Source organism: Synchiropus splendidus, chromosome 10 (assembly GCF_027744825.2).
Source record: "Synchiropus splendidus isolate RoL2022-P1 chromosome 10, RoL_Sspl_1.0, whole genome shotgun sequence".
Lineage (NCBI taxonomy): Eukaryota > Metazoa > Chordata > Actinopteri > Syngnathiformes > Callionymidae > Synchiropus > Synchiropus splendidus.
Window position 1 is genome coordinate 23,155,301 of NC_071343.1, and position 18,928 is coordinate 23,174,228.

Sequence of the window (18,928 nt, forward strand, 5' to 3'; positions counted from 1 at the left end):
AATTTCTGTAGTACAAGTCAGGTTAGACTCCAGATCACAATAAAATGTTAATTACAACAACTACCCACAAAGCAGGATTGATCGAGGATGCCATCGAACCAGACGGGAAGCGTCCAGCAGTCAGAACTGGCTTACAGACTGGGGTCTACATATTTATGCAATTGACTGTGCAGAAAGTTGGTTTTGGTGGTGATGTATATATATATATTGCTGTAACTACTATATCATGTGTATGTGGCCGTTCACTTTTGTGCCTGTATGCCCGCAGTGGACAGATTTCATACAGCCTCACAACGCAAACTAGCTTAATCTGATTGGATTAAAACTCCCCATAACCAACATTGGAGGCAGGATAATATCACATGAAGAGACTGTCAAGATACTTCTGTGCATTTAGGGGGAACTTTTATTATAATTATGATCGTGATTTTTGGTTGTGCTAGCCCTGCAGAGAAGCCTGCCCCCCAAAGAGCTCAGTGGGGATGCAAATTTGGCAAAAATGTGTCAAAAAATGGAAACAGTATTGTCAAATACTTAAGCTGACCATAGAGATGGTGATGAACTACTTTACTTTCATTGTGTTGTGTACTATCAACGTAAAACTCAAGTGCTCTGGCTTAAAATTATTAAAAACAAAAGTGTGAGGACTAAGGTAAATGACAAAAATGCTTTAATTGTGAAATCACAGCTACCTACATCAGAACCACTGGGATACTGTATTTCAGCCACAGGTACCTGCTGAGCACAGGAGGTAGTATTGTCGCCTGTCACTGCTCTTATCGAAAACCTGACCATGTGAACAGACTGGTGTTCCTAGCTAGAAATGTTTGAGTTACATGATGAAAATTAAGTTGTATTTTACATAATGTTTGGTTATTTTGTCGTTTTGTTGTTAAATATTCAGTAACATTTGACAGTAAAATCACACCTTCATGAATCATTGATCAATGATTTGAACAATTATGATATGCGATAATGATTTGAATCAAAATTATTCTGACCATTACTTATATACCTATGTACGTCAAGCCCTACGCTAAAACGCAATGTGATCCATTTAAAAATATCATGTTAGAATAAAGTGCATTTAGCTCTTTCACAGAGACGTTCACAAACTAGCAAGACTGGACCTTTGTGTGTTTGCAGGTTGACAGGCTCTAATCTTCCTAAGGATATGATCAAACAACTTAAGGAGGCTGTGCAGCTGCTGCAGGACCCTTCCAGGTACATCATTGGTTAAAGTATTGTTTTTGTCCATTGGTGAATTTTCTTCAAAAGCCTTCTGATTATTTCTAAATATGATGTAACTAGGCTAACATATGTGGAAATAGTTGGTTGATATATATATATATATATATATATATATATATATATATATATATATATATATATATATATATATATATATATATATATATATATATCTCAATTGGCGATTAATCAAATATAAACCATAACCGCGGACAACTGCTGAATTAGCCGTCAGGGTCAACAAGGCTTTCTCTGCAGTTTTTATGCAATGAGAATTCAGCTAGCTTGCCAGGCTGTATAAAATCTGCCCAAGGCCTTCAAAGTGAGCGATTCACTAAGTGAATGGACAGTTGTTGCGTTAGCCATACCGATCACAAGGTGTTGACTGAGATGCCTCATGTTAAACTTGATATGTACGCGTCCTATTATTAGATACTCCCGTGTGACACCCCTAGCAGTGCTATGCAGATCAACCGAGCAACACCAGAGCCACCATATTTAAATCATATGGCTTAACCCCCAATATTGACCAGGTGCGTAACTGCAACTGCAGGATAGTTTTTCAGCAATTAAATGTTTTCAGCCTGTCAGTTTTTACATTTTGCACCGCTTCAATTCAGCGACTGTTCTGTTTTTGCAGAGCTACGTGTGGCACAGCTTCTCATTCAGCCTGTGAAATGTGCTGTGAATCTGGGAAATTTTGGATTTTATACATACAGTGTTTGTTACACAGCGATTTTTGTGATGGGGATGTAATTGTATTAGGGTGATAGACATTTTGTTTTCCATGTAATGGTCTCACTGTGTACTGTACAGTGCACCTTACATATTGGGTTCTGTGGTTAGTAATCTGGTATTGTCAGTAAGTTATTCCCTGTTCATCATTCAAGCAGCTACTATCACTATCACTTGACGGATGAGCAGTGCCACCAGGCCATAGATAGCACACCTTTGTGTTGCCCTTGAACCTGGTGTGTCTCAAAGTGTCATCAGTAGACTTGTAGCAAGGCTAGGCAGATTTGGAGATTGTAGATGGCTCATTCATGGCACATTCTAACCTTGGAGACATCATAGAAGGCATATGACACATCGTCACACCCCAGTTCCGCAGCACATGCTCCACCACATCATGCAATGGTCCAACTCGACTTCAGGAAGTCTGAGTCCCTCACATATGTAGCTAGCAATGTCCTCTGGCTTAACCCATATAGCACATCTGGTACCACCTGAAGCAGCAAACGAACTTTTCCGGACTCCCCTTTTATTGTGCTTGGTGACTTCAACAAACTCGGGTCTGGGAGGAGTTCGGAGAGGCCATGGAGGAGGACTATTGGTCGGCCTCGAAGAAATTCTGGCAAACCGTCCGTCGCCTCAGAAGGGGGAAGCAGTGCCTCACCAGTGCTGTTTACAGCGAGGGTGGGAGACTGCTGACCTCGACTGGTGATGTTGTCGGGCGGTGGAAAGAATACTTCGAGGGTCTCCTCAATCCCGTCGTCACGTCTTCCACTCAGGAAACGGGGACTGAGGACTCGGATGGCTCTCCCATCACCCGGGCCGAAGTCACCGAGGTTGTTCGTAAGCTCCTCGGTGGTAGGGCCCCGGGAGTGGATGAGATCCGTCCGGAGTATCTGAAATCCCTGGATGTTGTAGGGCTGTCGTGGCTGACACGTCTCTGCAACATTGCGTGGCAGTCGAGGACAGTGCCTCTGGATTGGCAGACCGGGGTGGTGGTCCCCCTGTTTAAGAAGGGGGACCGGAGGGTGTGTTCCAACTATAGGGGGATCACACTCCTCAGCCTCCCTGGAAAGGTCTATTCCAGGGTACTAGAGAGAAGACTTCGGCCAATAGTCGAACCTCGGATCCAGGAGGAACAGTGTGGTTTTCGTCCCGGTCGTGGAACACTGGACCAGCTCTATACCCTCCACCGGGTGCTCGAGGGTTCATGGGAGTTCGCCCAACCAGTCCACATGTGCTTTGTGGATTTGGAGAAGGCGTTCGACCGTGTCCCTCGCGATGTCCTGTGGGGGGTGCTCCGGGAATATGGGGTGCGGGACCCTCTGCTAGGGGCTGTCCGCTCCTTGTATGACCGGAGCAGGAGCATGGTTCGCATTGCCGGCAGGAAATCAGACCTGTTCCCGGTGCATGTTGGTCTCCGCCAGGGCTGCCCTTTGTCACCGGTTCTGTTCATCACTTTTATGGACAGAATTTCTAGGCGTAGCCAGGGGTCGGAGGGGATCCGGTTCGGGAACCACAGAATTTCATCTCTGCTATTTGCGGACGATGTTGTTCTGCTGGCCTCGTCGGACCGGGACCTTCAGCATGCGCTGGGTCGGTTTGCAGCCGAGTGTGAAGCGGCCGGGATGAGGATCAGCACCTCCAAGTCTGAGGCCATGGTTCTCGACCGGAACACGGTGGTTTGCTCTCTCCAGGTTGGTGGAGAGTTCTTGCCTCAAGTGGCGGAGTTTAAGTATCTCGGGGTCTTGTTCTCGAGTGAGGGAAAAAGGGAGCGTGAGATTGATAGACGGGTTGGTGCAGCGGCAGCAGTGATGCGGTCGCTGTATCGGACCGTCGTGGTGAAGAGAGAGCTGAGTCACAAGACGAAGCTCTCGATTTACCGATCGATCTACGTTCCCACCCTCACCTATGGTCACGAGCTTTGGGTAGTGACCGAAAGGATGAGATCGCGGATACAAGCAGCTGAGATGAGTTTCCTCCGCAGGGTGGCTGGGCGCACCCTTAGAGATAGGGTGAGGAGTTCGGTCATCCGGGAGGAGCTCGGGGTGGAGCCGCTGCTCCTCCACATCGAGAGGAACCAGCTGAGGTGGCTCGGGCATCTGATCCGGATGCCCCCTGGACGCCTCCCTGGGGAGGTGTTCCGGGCATGTCCTACCGGGAGGAGACCCCGGGGAAGACCCAGGACTCGCTGGAGAGATTATGTCTCCGGTCTGGCCTGGGAACGCCTCGGGATCCCCCGGGAGGAGCTGGAGGAGGTTTGTGCGGACCGGGAAGTTTGGGCTTCCTTGCTCCGAATGCTGCCTCCGCGACCCGACCCCGGATAAGCGGCAGAAGAAGGTGAAGGTGAAGGTGAAGGTGACTTCAACAAGTCCAATCTGAGCGAGGAGCTTCCCATGTACAAACAGGTGGTGAAATGCCCCACCATTGAGCAGAGCGTGTTGGATCACACATCTGTTGCACAATGCTTATAATGCCCTCTCTCAAGCAGCACAAGGACTCTCTGGTCACTTGATAGTTTATCTTGTTCCCACATACAAGCAGAGATTGAAGCTTGTAAAGCCTGTTGTGAGGAGCATGAAGGACTCTAGGAGTGATTCTGTAGCGAAGCTGCAGACTTGTATGTAGACCACAGACAGAGAGGTGTTCAGGGCTGCTACCATTAATCTGAATTAGTATACAGACACTCTGACTTCATGGATCAGCTACCGTGAAGAGTGCATTGTTCCAACCAGTGTTGGGCAAGTTACTTTAGTAACTAGTAACTTAGTTACAGTTACCTCGTTCAAAAGTAACTTCTTTACTCCAAGTTATTCATTACTTTTAAAGTAACTAGTTACTACCAAAAGTAACTTTTTAGATACTGTATATTATAGTGGAGCTCAAACATAATCATCTTAGAACAGTCACGGTCATGAGGCTGGGTCAGGAACCAGCGACGTCGGGTAATAAAGGCTATCTATGATCTATAAACCCTAATCCACTTCAAGTGCAATCCCATTACGAAGTCGCTGCTTAGTGACCTAAAGGTGCAATGGCAGTGTGAGTGCAAGTGAATGAATGACAATGTTGAAACTTTTGATGTGCATATTTATTGTAATCATTTAGATTACAAACTACACTTTTAGCACTACAAAAAACTCTTTACAGAACACTCAGTAGTAGCAGGAACACATCTATCGCAACTGGAAAATGATGGTTACTCACGTAACCCAGGTTCTATGAATATGTGCTCCACCTTCTAATGGCCTCCGCTATTGGTTAATCCACATCGAGGCACTGGCCTCGGCCTGAGACTTCGATTGATTGGCTCTCCGCCCAGGAAGGCACCACCCACCACGTATAACTCTCCCCTGCTCCCGCCGCTCTGCTCCTTTTGGAACTCAGCGGAAACAGTCCTGCTGGGCAGCCAGTTAGAGGGCTACGCGCATATTCATAGAACCTGGGTTACGTGAGTAACCATCATTTCTATTTCATATGTGCTCCGCCCTCTAACAGCCTTCGCTATTGGTTAAAAACCGCGGCGAAGGCAGTAGGGATTAGTTCACTCCCAGCATGGCCTTACAGAAGACCTGACAGGAAAGAACCAAATCAACGACCAGAGGGTCCTGCCATGGTCAAAGATCCCTGAACAGACAAAACAGTGTGAGCCACTGAAGTGTCCGTCATGTCTCTCAGATAGTTCTGAGCAAAGGTCGAAGCAGAAGACCTAGAAGCAGCTTGACAGATGTCTTCCATAGAATCACCTCCGAAAAGCGCAGCAGATGAGGAGATGGCCCTAGTTGAATGAGCCCTGAGGCCCTCTGGGGCCACAGAGCCTTCAGCTTTGTATGCAGCAGAAATGGCCATACAAACCCAGTGGGCAAGGCGCTGTGAAGTGACAGCTTTGCCTCTCAAGTTCCCTCCATAGCAGACAAACAGACTATCGGTCAGACGAAAGTCCTTTGTCCTGTCCACATAGCAAGCTAGGGCCTGCACCGGGCACAACCGGTGCATCCTAGCCTCCTGATCAGACTGATGAGGTGGGGAATAAAAGGCCCTCAACATCAGGACTTGAGACAGATACGAAGACGTGATGACCTTCGGTCTAAAAGCGGCGAACGCCGAGTAGAAATCTCTTAATGACCGGGTGACTCCTCACAGAGACCCGGTCAAAACCTTGGTGCGCAGCCGAAATGGCGGCCTCAAACACATTGAGTGTAGACGCCGCCCGGCCCTTGTCCAACAGCTCCTGCATGAAGGACAAGATCTCCGCCACAGAGCAAGCAGACGGCAAAAGCTGTCTCGCTGCGCACCAGCTAGCAAACACCCGCCACTTAGAAGTGTAAAGTTTGTTAGTAGCTGGTGCACGGGCGCTCTGCACCGTCTGGATGACTGCGTCCGACAGCCCCATGTCCAGCAGTCTCACCCTTTCAGCAACCAGACCTTGAGAGGTCGATCCAGGACAGGACGGGACCGAAGCCGGCCCTGATCCTGCACCAGAGCCCCGTGAGAGTCTGGAATCGTCCAGGGTGGACCCGCCGCCAAGCTGACCAGGTCCGGAAACCACCTGGTGCCGGGACTGTCGGGGGCCACCGTGATCACAGTCAACTTCTGCGTCCTCACACGAAGAAGGAACGGCATTCTCAGCGGAGGAAACGCATATAGAAGTCCCTGCGGCCACGTCACGTGCGCCAGAGCATCCACCCCCAGGGTGGGGTTGTCCGACACCCTCAAGGAGAACCACAGAGGGGCTTTGTAGTTCATCCTTGACGCGAACAAGTCCGCGACCGGAACCCCGAAGCGAGCCCAGACCGCCTCTGCCACGTGTGGTGCAAGACCCCACTCTTCCGCCAACACGCCTCCTCTGGACATTCTGTCCGCGTGGTGGAGGGTGGGGAACATGAACTGCAGTGACAACTCCATCGCTGTGATAGGCAGCATGTCTTCCACAACATACTTTGTTGCTACTAGTATGTTCAACTGCTTCTGAGATAAAGGCTGTGAAACAGGCAACCTGAAGTCAAGCTACTGCTGTTTGGCTGCAGTGGCTTCTCCTGTGGCGTCAGACCAGCGAACCTTTGCAGCGTCTGCTTCGGGGCTCACCAGCTTGGTCGATCGACGTGTGCACTTCATGAAGATGTTACACCAGATTGGAATTGATCGTTTTGGACGTGCACAGTGTTGTCGAGCCTCCACATAGCTTGCACGCCACTACAATATTTCTATGGTCTTTTACAGCAAAAAAGGAAAAATAATAAGAAAATATCCACAATAAGAATCCCACACCCGGACTGTCATCGATTGCAGCCATTATTGTTTTCACAAGCCCGGCGCTGCGTCACGTGACTAATGTGGGCTTCACGTCCACCACGGAAGCTTTTAGTGCATATTATGGACACTGCTTTTTAAGCTTTTTAAAGAGTTGTGAATGTGAAGTAACGAGTAACGTGCATCTTTAAATCACAGTAATGATAAACGTGTTGGTAATTTTGGCAAAGGAATGCGTTATGGCACTCGTTATTACAAAAGATAATGTAGTTCCTATAACACATTACTTAATAATGCGTTAGCCCTAACACTGGTTCCAGTGTGCACCAAGGTGAGTTATGCAAATGACAAACCTTGGTTCACAGCTAAACTCAGCCAGATTAGACGGGAGAAAGAGGCAGCTCCCAAGAGTGGGGACAGGAACTGCTACAAAGTATCAGTTTCAGAGGGGGCTGAAGAAGGCTAAGGTTGTATATTCAGACAATCTTGGCAGCAGTTCTCAGCTAATGTGGCTCCGTACGCTCTCCATGGCTCTTCTCCCTGTACACCAACTGCTGCACCTCCAACCACCAGTCCGTGAAGCTGATCAAGTTTGTGGATGACACCACCATCATCGGGCTCATGTCAGATGGAGATGAGTCGGCTTACTGGAGGGAGGTGGAACGGCTCGTGTCCTGGTGCAGCCACAACAACCTGGAGCTGATGCCAAGAAGACAGTGAAGATGATCATGGACTTCAGGAGAATCACAGCTCCTGTGTCCCCTCTCATGTTGGCTGGTTCGCCCATTTCGATTGTGGACTCCTTCTGCTTCCTGGGAACCACCATCACCAAGGACCTCAAATGGGAGTTGACCATCAGTTCCCTAGGCAGAGAATGTTCATATCCATCATCTCGTCCATCCTCACCTTCTCTCTCACCGTATGATACAACAGTGCCACCTCCAGGGACAAGGGCAGGCTGCAGCTCATTGTGCATTCTGCTAAGAAGGTTGCAGACTGCCACCTGTTCATGACCTGAATGTGCCCAGGACCCAGAGAGGTGCAGGTCGGATCAGAGCCAACCCTTCTCACCCTGGTCATGGACTGTTTGTCCCTCTTCCCTCTTGAAGGAGGCTACGGTCGATCCAGTCGAACCACTTCAGTGATTCAGCGGAATGGCCTGACACACTGATTGTCCGACAATCTCCATCCCCATCCCCCACACCCTCAGTGAGTGAAGGAGCTGGGCGCTCTCGGTCCTGCAGGCCCAGAGCTTGCACAGTTTCTGTTGTGACATCACGGCCGACGTGAGAAAACAGGAGTCATTGTCTTGGGGCAGCTGAGAATGGTGTAGGGCTGATATCGCTCCTGGAGGAAGCAGTTCCCAAACTGCACATGCCAGTAACAGACACTGACGAATGTTACCATTTTCCATTGAGCCTTGTTACGATGCTTTCAAAACTCAGACGGAAGGACTGGCAAGAAAAATTAATTAGCATAAGAAAGTTGACTGCCACAGCGAGTGACTTTTACCTAGTACCGCTGTTCTCTGTCTCCAAACTTGGCCAGCAACAGCATCCATGCCCCCGTCACACACCTGTACCAACACCTCTCACTTGGTTTTTACAGATAACCCACTGTCCAACAAAACATTTAAAGCCCACAGCACTCTGGGGTTGGGGCAATCCTCCAAATTTTAGTGTCACACTTTTAACACAGTGGAATGGGAGTCTAAAAAGTAATCTTTATGTTTCTCTTTAACAGTAAAATGCCACTCAAATTCCATTCCATTTTTTACGTGGATCGCTTGCTCTCAGTGTGTGACTAGAGTATACGGCTTATTTAAATGGAAGTGGATCCGGTAAAGTTTCAAAGTAAAACACCACATCCATGCTTAAAATCATGACTTACATTGCATGGCGACAAACCTGCTGGCATACAGAGATGAAACACAGTGTCTCTTGAAACTTGACTTCCCGGACAATGAGGAAAGTGGTCAAATATCGAACAAACGTGTGAGACATGGGTCAGATTGTAAACTTTTATTGCTCTTGAACCGTTCAGAGACACTGGGAGACGGCCACAGTGTGCTGTGTAGACACTCACACGTACACACAACACATCCAGAGGACCCCTTTATAAACAGGCTGTATAAGCTCAATATTGTACTTTTTCTGTGATTGGGGGGTCGATGCACTGCTCAGTTATTGTGGCATCAGGTGAACCCAATTTTTGCTCGCCCATGGCGCGTCCGTTCTGCGTCCACCTTTGGTGGAGCATGCCACTTTGCAGAAACAGTTGAAGCTAGAGAGATGTTATTTACGTCTGGAGACTGATGCAAGCTCTTAATGTTTGCCTGGGAGAAATAAGGTACTCAAGCTCAAAACATCAAGACGAATCCATGTTCAGACGGAGCAGGTGTTCTTGCAAGATGTTTAACTTGCAAGTGTGTTCAAGCTTAGGACCGCATTGTCACCTGATTGATGACCATTTCAGTGAGAAACACTTGTCCTGTTTCGCAAAGCAGCAATTCTGTGCATATTGCCGATCACTGGACAGGAACCTCTTGATGCTGATGATGTCTTTGTCCCGTTTTGTTCCAGGGTGAACTCTGACCAGCAGGAGCTTCTATCTGGTGTGCAGCTTTATCCACTAGAAATCATTGCAGGGGAACGATTCGTCAGGTAAGACTTCATTTCAGTCTCAGATTTTCAGAATGCAGCGAATGGCAGTACGGTTTGTCAAGTGCAACAAAGTAGTTTGTCAGTTCTTCCTAATGGTGTTGTGAGAGAATTTGGAGGTTGCTCATGTTTCCTGAGTTTCTGACAACTAGGTCTCACTATTACAATTCGACATGGCGTTTGTATGTGGTAAACTCTCTATCTTACATTGAATTTGCTTCCTTCAAACTGAGAACTCAGGGCCTTATATTCCCAACCCAGCTGGGAGTTAACTTATCCCGAGGTGAAACCATTCACTGAAATTAGTCTATTAGCCATGCCAATTAGAGGGTGGGGAGCCTACGAAAGTACCGTCATGATCAAAACTACCATGTCTGATTGTGAAAGAGCTCAATTTCCTGGGCCAACACGCAACAAAGGATTTTAGTATGATAGATCAGGAGTGCCCAAACTGGTCCTCAAGGGCCGCAGTCTGTGCCCATTTTTGTTCCTACCCAACTAGCACACAAAGCTTCACTAATACCACGTCTCTGAGACAGTAACCAGTTGATTGTCATTCTGCTGGGAACAAAAACCAGCACCTTCTGCAGCCCTTTCTTGAACAGTGTGGACACCCCTAATCTGGACGATGATGATGAGCGTGTGATGATTAGCTCAGCTGAAGACAGAGTTTTGAGCAGTTCAGCCTTACACATTGATTACCATTACTCCCTTTCAGTAATGTTTTCAACTTTGCATAAAGTTCTGCATCCAACCTGTCATCACACTCTATCACATGATATCATATGCAACTTTGTGGTCAGGGTCAGCAACATTTCTCGGTAATTTTCTGTTGAAGTTTTGAAGTAAATACAAAACTTCAAACCTCCCCCACGATTTGTGTTTTGTAAGGATTTTGTTACACAATTTTGTTACACATTTCTTTCTTACGCATGTATTTATTTTATAAGATACTGTTTATATTTATACATAAAAAGAAATGTTTTTAATCTTTAAAATTTGAGGCGTTTCTCTCCGGAAAATCACAAACCTGCAGTTGCAGACATTACAGCCAGTACTTTGCCGTCAAGGAAAGTGACAACCGAATTACAGTTTGCAACCGACTCACACGCTTTCAAAGTTTTAAATGTTTTCTGTTCTGTGTTGTTCAGTAATATCGTTATACAGTAGGTACATGTAATGTGAAAAAAAAACAACTTTTGTGTATGATTTTTTTTTTTTTTTGCCTTGACAGAGGACAAGAAAATGAAGTCAGGTCCGGATCTCAATCACAGAATGAACATCTCCGCTTTTCTGGCCCCAGAAAGCAGGTCAGTAACAAGTGCAACTTTATTCATGATAAATTTTATTCTGTTGACTTGTATGGAACAGCAGCAACTGTTCGACACCACTTTTATGATGCACCGAAATGTGAATTCTTGGCCAAAAATGTGTACACTGAAAGCACAATTGTGCCAATTATTTGCACTACTGCAATTATGACCTTGACTGTGTGGTTATTCATATAACAGTGACTGACTGATTTTAACCATGCGCAATATAAAATATTAATTGAAATCCAAAACAAAACGTGCTGTCGACAATCTTTAAACACTCTTACTGAGATTGTAACATTAAAGGCCTTCTCTCATAAAAACACAAAATTTATTTAAAGAGCTGATGTAAAGAGATACGATTATAGCATTTTTTACAATTACCACTAAAAAATAACTTTCAACAATATGTGTCATATTTTTGAACATGCCTTATTACATACTGCAGTTATTGGTATTAATAGCAGAGTCTGTGTGCCGCCCACTGAAAGTTGCTGGAGACAGAAGTGACGTAAATGCCAGCTCTGCTGCCAGTTTTGTCTACAAGAATACACCAGCTTTGTAGCGATTGTTTTCATGTTTCTTCTTTTGATGTCGTGTTTTTTTCTTCACCTTGTGTTGTACATATTTGTTCCAATTTGTTGTACATAGTTGTTACTTTAATTAATGTTCCTATGGATCTCACATTATATTATAAGCTTGTACTGTAGAGTGCTTTTCTAGCTACAATTGTCGTAATAACAGCAGCAGAGCTGGCATTAGCAGTTCTCAAGCTGGTGGGAGGGGGTCTGCTGCTGTGTGTGGTTATTGTAGATGCAGGCAGGCTGTTACTGTTGAGGAAACATAAAAAGCAGCTGCCTATTAGAGCAGACATTCACAATGTGATTTCAGTGTTCAAATGAGACTCCTTTGTTTTTGTTTTTCTTGATGATTTCAAGCCCTTCCGACAAATGTTTTTCATGGTGTGCCAAGTCAGAGCATTCTGTCACTGACGTCAAAACGTGGCCGTTTGTTTTTCAGCATCTGCATCACAGAGCTCTTTTTAGAGTTAGATTTTGTAGTGTAAGCAAATCCGTTTCACAAACAAAACACAGTGAACATAGTAAATTGAAGTCAATGTAGACACTTTTTTTGCCTATGAAACTTTATCACAGTTTATGACTTCATCACTTTCAAAAAGGAACATACTAACAGCGATCAAAGCGTGAGCACCAAAACATGTTGACCTTTAAGATAGGTGTCAGAGCAAGAAAGTAATCTTCTTCAGTAAGTTCCAGAAAGATCACCAGGGATGTAGAAATGTTGAGGCAGAACACTGGAGTCTGCGGCAGCTGCAGAGACACAGTAGTGATTGGACATGTTACACTTGTCCAAACCAGGTAGTCCATCAACACTTCTCGTGACACTGAATCAGCAAAACTCTTTTTTCTTTTTAATAAATGCTAGTGAACATTAGCCATTGATATTAGCCGCAAATTGCAGCTAATGTTGTGGCTAATTTAACTGGCTATACCTACAATATACTTTATTTAACACAATAAAATGACTAGCAGACACTGAGACGTTTGCTAGCATCTCAAGATCTCATGTTCCCCACATTGGTAACACACCAAAGACCCAACCAAAGAATGACTAAAAAGTCCAGTACAAACACTGTCATCTCAGCAATTGAACAAGTTAGCTAGTTGCTGTTAGGGCTGGACTAGGACAAAAACAGGCCTGGGCATTTAAGGGCGCTTTCACACTCGGGATTCTGTCTCGAGACAAACTCCTTTCAGCTCACAAGTCCGAGATTTGAACACAAAATATTCAGGTTTTCTACGCGGACCTGATCCAGCTGAAGAGCTGCACCTCGTCTTGGGAAACTCTCGGTGGGTGGTGAGCTTCTCGCCTCAGGCGACTCGGCGCTAGATGCCGAAAACTGGAAAGTGCAACTCCACACAAACATGATAAATACCGCGCAGTAAAGGGTCTGATCACTGTCTGGGCGGACAACTTCTCAAACTTCCAGAACACTGAGTTCTCGTGATGTGTGCAGGTGTTTGATAACTCACATGTTTTCGCCTTTATTAGGCTGATAAACATCTGATTTTACTGACGGACATATTTGAATGAATTATGCTGCGCTCTACAGTAAGTGCCGTGATGTGGCTGCAGCGGAGCCGTCTGCATGAGCAGCGTGGTGGAAAGACGCTGATTTTCCCCAAATTACTGAAGATCACCAGACTATTCATTGATAATTTCTGACGTCTGGATCTGTGCTTAAATGATTAAAATCTTCTCGATCCTCAGGAACCTCTCTCATTGTGTTCAACGTGTTGTGAGAGCAGCGTGGATCAATCAAGACACTCCGTAGGAAATAAATATGACAAGACTCATGTTTAGTTTTGGCTGTGCATTCTGTTACATCCGTGGCGGAGCTCTGTCATCAGTTCATATCTGAGGTGAGGACGACTTGTAATGTTAAGAAGTGACAAAGAAATAAGGAGGTCAAGACGACGGTGGTACATAGGTTGACGCGCGGCTGATGACGACTTGCTTAGACTTGCTTCATCGTGGGTCACAAACCTGCTATTTTGCGCAGAGCGCCGCCAGCTGATGAGACTAAAAACTACCTATACCTATAACCCCCTTGCCTTCCGATACTCAGCCCCTTTTAGAGCTCAGCCGCAGAACAGACAGTCCTACTGGGCAGCAAGTTAGAGGGCTACGCACATATTCATAGAACTGTTGTTGCATTAGTTAACCCAGATTTCTAAGATTTTTCCTTCACCACCTTGGACAAGGTCTTCAGCAAGAACGGGGAGTCGGTTTAACAGTGCGGTTTTGAAAGCGATCGCCGCCTACCGCGAACCACAAATAAGACCTGTGACGCAGGAAGATGAGCACGTGAATATATCTGTCAGGTCCACTGACATCACCCAGTCCCCTGGTCTGACACACTTTAGAAGCTGCCTGACATTCAGCATTCTGAAGGATCGTGGTGCAATGTCAGTGTAGACCTTTGAAGATCCAGGATGGGTCTCAACTCCCCTGATCTCTTCGGGACGAGGAAATACACAGGGTAAAACCCTGCCCTGCACTCCTGCGGATGGACTCTTGAAACTGCCCACTTAGGAGAAGAGAGTTAATCTCTTGTTCTAACCACAGCCTGTCCTGATGAGAGCAGGCCGCTGTGCTCCGTCAAACATGGGGGGTTGAAGACAAAACTATCACCACAGATCACAATGTCATCAGCAAACATCATCGTCCAAGGGGCTTCTTCTCTAACCTCATCTGTCTACCTGTCATCAAGAACGAGCTCACATGACTTGTACGAACTACATTACTACGTACCTAGCATCTGATGATGATCACAAGTCAAGGTTGAGCAGCAGAAAACAGGGGGTTTATAGGCAGTGGGAAGTGCTTACCTGGGCAATGACGTGGATCCGAGAAATTTTCGTAATACACATAATGTGTTGACATTTTTTGTATTTTACCGTGAGGGCAAAAGGGAAACCACTGTATGAGCTGTCGCTCTGCGCTGTATGACAACAAAACCAAAGCATGCAAAGCATTATTATATTATATTGTTATTATTATTAGTAGTAGTAAGTAGTATTGTTGTGGTTGTTGTTTATTTATTTTTTTTCATGAAGCCGGAGAGATGCACATTAATATCAATAATACAAACTCTTTATTCCCCACCTTAATGAATGCAAGAAATGCTTATACACCATCTTTATGGTCCATGGTCTCATTTAGCTCATTTTGTTGTTTTCACTAACAACAAATGGTTGCCATCTAAACTTGATTCCCAACTATGCAAGCCGAAACTAACCCTCATCTCTTTGTGGACATTCTGACATTTATTGTTTGAAAGAAGAAGTTGCTCTTGTTTCACCTGGTGCATACTGTAATGTCAGCTATGGACTGCTTTTAACCATGTTGTTTTAAGTTTCAGTGGTTGTGTTTATAACAAGTAAGATCTTATTAATATCACTAAGAGTATCACACTTCATATTCGGGCTGCGTTTTTTGGCTCAATGCAGACTAACAGGCTACACTGCTTCATGTTCCCCAGCAGTTGTACTAAGTTACTGTTTGTACACATACAACTTTTTTTTCCTTTCTGTTTTGTTTACATTGGTGTCTGTAACACAGCTTGAGTCACTTAGCTTCCTTCTTTCTGTTTAACAGCAGCTCCACAGGCCATCCACGAGTGGATATTCAGCCTTCTCCACGCCTCCATTTAACCTGAAACCTCGATCAGGTGAGTTAGCTGACCATCTGCTGTCTCCCAAAAATGTGAGCAACAGAGCACAGCTCACATTTTACTGTCACATTTCAGCAAGTCGCTTAAGACCTCAAAACTTTATTTTTTCTTAAAGGCTGTGAGAAAGTGTGTGAACAGATTACATATTAAACAGACCACTCACACGATGCTTATACAATGTGCATCTTAATGCAACATATCAGATCCGATATAAGGAGAATACATGTGGAATTATTATATTGTACAATTTACACTCAAACCGCAAATTCAGAGTAATTCAGCTCAGTGTAATTAAACTCAATAGATGTGGTCATGCAAAAGAGGACGCTGGCCAAGCCAATCAGCTTGTTTTTGTTGTTGTTTGTTTTACCCCCAATTAAAACCAATACTTTACGTTAGTACCACAGACCCACAATATATTTATTTACATTTCCATTCACAGACTGTGGGCTCGTCAGCTGAGAGAGTCTCTGCAGCGGTCTGTATGTTTGTTGAGAGTCTCATGTTGACTCGCCACTGTGCATAGTTAAAATGACTTCACAGTGATCAATGGCAAATAACACACGAAATAAATGACACGTGCTGAGTGTGGGTCAAAACAGGGTGAAATGCTGATCTAACTCACTTTAAATCATGGTGATCATGGTCTGATAATGTGTCTGTGGGCCACTAAACTCTCATCAGCATCGAATAAATCCTTCATTATTCAGTCTCGGACACTACTAAGGTCATTAATGAGAGTCTCATGTGTGTAGTAGAATTAAGTGGGTATAAAACTTGCCTACACATGGCGGAGGTGTGAGGATGGTTTCATAGGAATTAATGAAAACACAGCGCTCTGAAAATGAGACGAAAAAAGGTAATTTTTGTTATGGCGCTTTTCCACTTCACAGTAACGTCAGTGTCAATGTAAGATCATTGGTGTGCCGTCCTGAAAGTAAAGGTGACTCTCACAGCTCGTAAACAGCACGTAAACAACTCACTGGTCTATTTTCTATGCATTATTGTTGCCGTACTGGCAGATCTCTCTTCCAGATTTAAGAGAGAGTCGATGGTGAGTGCTGACTTTAGAATGTTCATTTCTGAACACATATGCTTTTCCAAGACTTGCTGTATGTAAAAATAGCTAATTTACCCAGCTCTGGTGCTATTTCCATCACGAAATAAAGTCTAATGAACATGAAAATCATTTTTTCTGTTGTAGTTGTTCGTTTGCTGACTAATACATGCCTCCCTTCCAAGAATCCGCTACCCCTCTGACATGGCTGCTATAGAGACTATGGCAGCCTGTGTGTCTGTTACGCACTCAGGGGTTCACTGAGGCGTTATTTGTGAATACAGCACACAGACGAAGGACAAATTCTTATGCGGGCCACGCTCTGTTCAGCCACTCATCACCAAGTTTAATCACAGAAACATTCAATAACATGACAAATACTGTACTCCTGTTTCATTGACAGTCTCGCAGGGTATTATGATCATTCAAACAAATATGCAATACGCACACACCTATCAGGGCCCACGTCACGTGTACAAATTGTTCGAAAGTTAGCTTAGCCACCAACCGCTACCTCGAACTGCTCGTAAAACACACGCACATTCATGCAGAGTTACACCGGCAACTACTCTCACATCCAGACCCACTCACTTGTTTACTTAAACACATACTGCTGATCTGCACAAAGACGAAGGACATATTCTTATGCAGGCCACGCTCTGTTCAGCCGCCCATCAACAAGTTTCATTAATTTTATGTTTTTACACAGTAAAATATATTTTCCGCTTAGATGATTATAATGCACCAGGATTGCTACAACTGGGTTGTTTTGCACGTGAAGGGCCCATACCCAGGTAACACTGGGTGACAGCAATATTGGCTCTACATAAAAATTCCACCCCTACAGTGTTACATGTTTCTGCTGTATTGAAAAGTCATGGCTGAAAGGGGGGATTAATGGGCTTTTCACACTGCAAATTTTGTCCCTGGTGGCCTGAGTCCGATTCACCCCCTCCTGTGCATCCTCACACCTCTGTGGCTCAGACGATGTCCTTTTTTTCTTCTAAGCTGGCGGCGCTTGGAGCAAAATAGCTGGTTTGTGATCCACAAGGAACCTGAACCTATTTACGTCTATCAGCTTGACCACCTTATTTCATCATCACCTCAGTTATTAACTGATGAAGGACCTCTGCCACAGCTGTTACAGAATGTGGTGTACACTACGAGTCATTGTCACCTCAGTTATTAACTGATCAAGGACCTCCACAACGGCTGTTACAGAATGTGGTGTTTCTACACAACATTGTCCGCCCAGACCACGATCAGACCCTTTACTGCCCTGCATTTATCATGTTTGTGTTGAGTCACGCTGTATACGTAATTTCCGGCATCGAGCACTGAGTCACCTTTGGAGAGAAGCTCACCCCCCGCAGAGAACTTCCCGGGACAAGGTGCAGCTCTCCAGGCAGGATCAAGACTGCGCTTAAAACCCCAGTTCGCTCGTGTTTCTATGTCGGACTTTTGAGCCAAATGCACTCCGAAAAGCCCCTTAGCTTCCTGCAGGTGACTACAACAACGAGAATGTAGGTCCTTCATTGCTTGAATTCCAGGGTGGTGGGACAGAGCTTCATATGACATGGCCACTTGAACCAAAATGCTCTGCTGGTTGACAGCAAATATTTATTTACTTTGCTGGTTATGAGCCACGTCCAAAGATGTTGCGGCAGCAGCATTTTCATTTTAAAACCAGAAAGAAAGGTTCAAAAGCTGTCTGTATGGTTTGTGTTGTGCAAATATATGTCCCTGAACCAAACTTTATTTGTGTAGTTCTTTAAATCAGAGACAGATGGGTAATCTGCAATCTCATTATCGAGCTGCCATCTTCTGCTGCTGCCAATGTGATGTGTGTTTGTCCTGATATTGACTGCTGCTGATGTCATATGCCACTAACTTTTATTTCTGTTGTTTTGCTTTCTTGTCTTGCCTCACAAAACTCCTACGCTGATCTAATGCATGTTTTTGCATGCTACTGTTATTTTCCCCTGTTATTCTCCACTGTCTGCCTCCCTCCCTGCTTATTTCCGTCCCTGTTGATCTGTTGTCAATCCCTCACTGTGCCTCTATTGGTTATGAATCTTCCCTCCTCTGTCATTTTACTGTACCTGGACTCTGTGGTTCTTATGCTGTCCTGTACTACACATGCCGCTCTCTGCCGTTCGCCCTCACATCATGATTGCAGCCCCACCCTCACTACCATGCTCCCCCCCTACTGGCCGTGTAGACCACTCCCTTCTTCTACAGGCCTCACCCTCACATAGAGGTAAACATTGTAGTCATCGAGATGGAGGCAGTCACAGTAAGTACTGTTTTTTTTTTTTTTCTTGACAATGTTTGCAGCATGATTCCCCGCGAGTCTGAGGACAGTTCACCTTGAACAGGATCAGTCATCCACAAATGATTCCCATCT

General features: G+C 45.3%; 1 protein-coding gene across 6 annotated transcripts in view; it reads left to right on the plus strand.

Moving 5' to 3' along the window:
• Nucleotides 1-18,928, plus strand: part of lrch1 (leucine-rich repeats and calponin homology (CH) domain containing 1) — a 70,032-nt gene that overhangs the window by 30,833 nt on the left and 20,271 nt on the right. For 4 of the 6 annotated variants that reach the window (XM_053878215.1, XM_053878216.1, XM_053878218.1 and 1 more), the window contains exons 11-15: nucleotides 1,147-1,224; nucleotides 9,816-9,896; nucleotides 11,128-11,203; nucleotides 15,389-15,461; nucleotides 18,701-18,817. In XM_053878215.1, coding sequence (XP_053734190.1) covers nucleotides 1,147-1,224; nucleotides 9,816-9,896; nucleotides 11,128-11,203; nucleotides 15,389-15,461; nucleotides 18,701-18,817 — 425 coding nt within the window. The remainder of the gene's footprint in view (nucleotides 1-1,146; nucleotides 1,225-9,815; nucleotides 9,897-11,127; nucleotides 11,204-15,388; nucleotides 15,462-18,700; nucleotides 18,818-18,928) is intronic. The other 2 variants (XM_053878217.1, XM_053878220.1) reach the window with 2 other exon arrangements.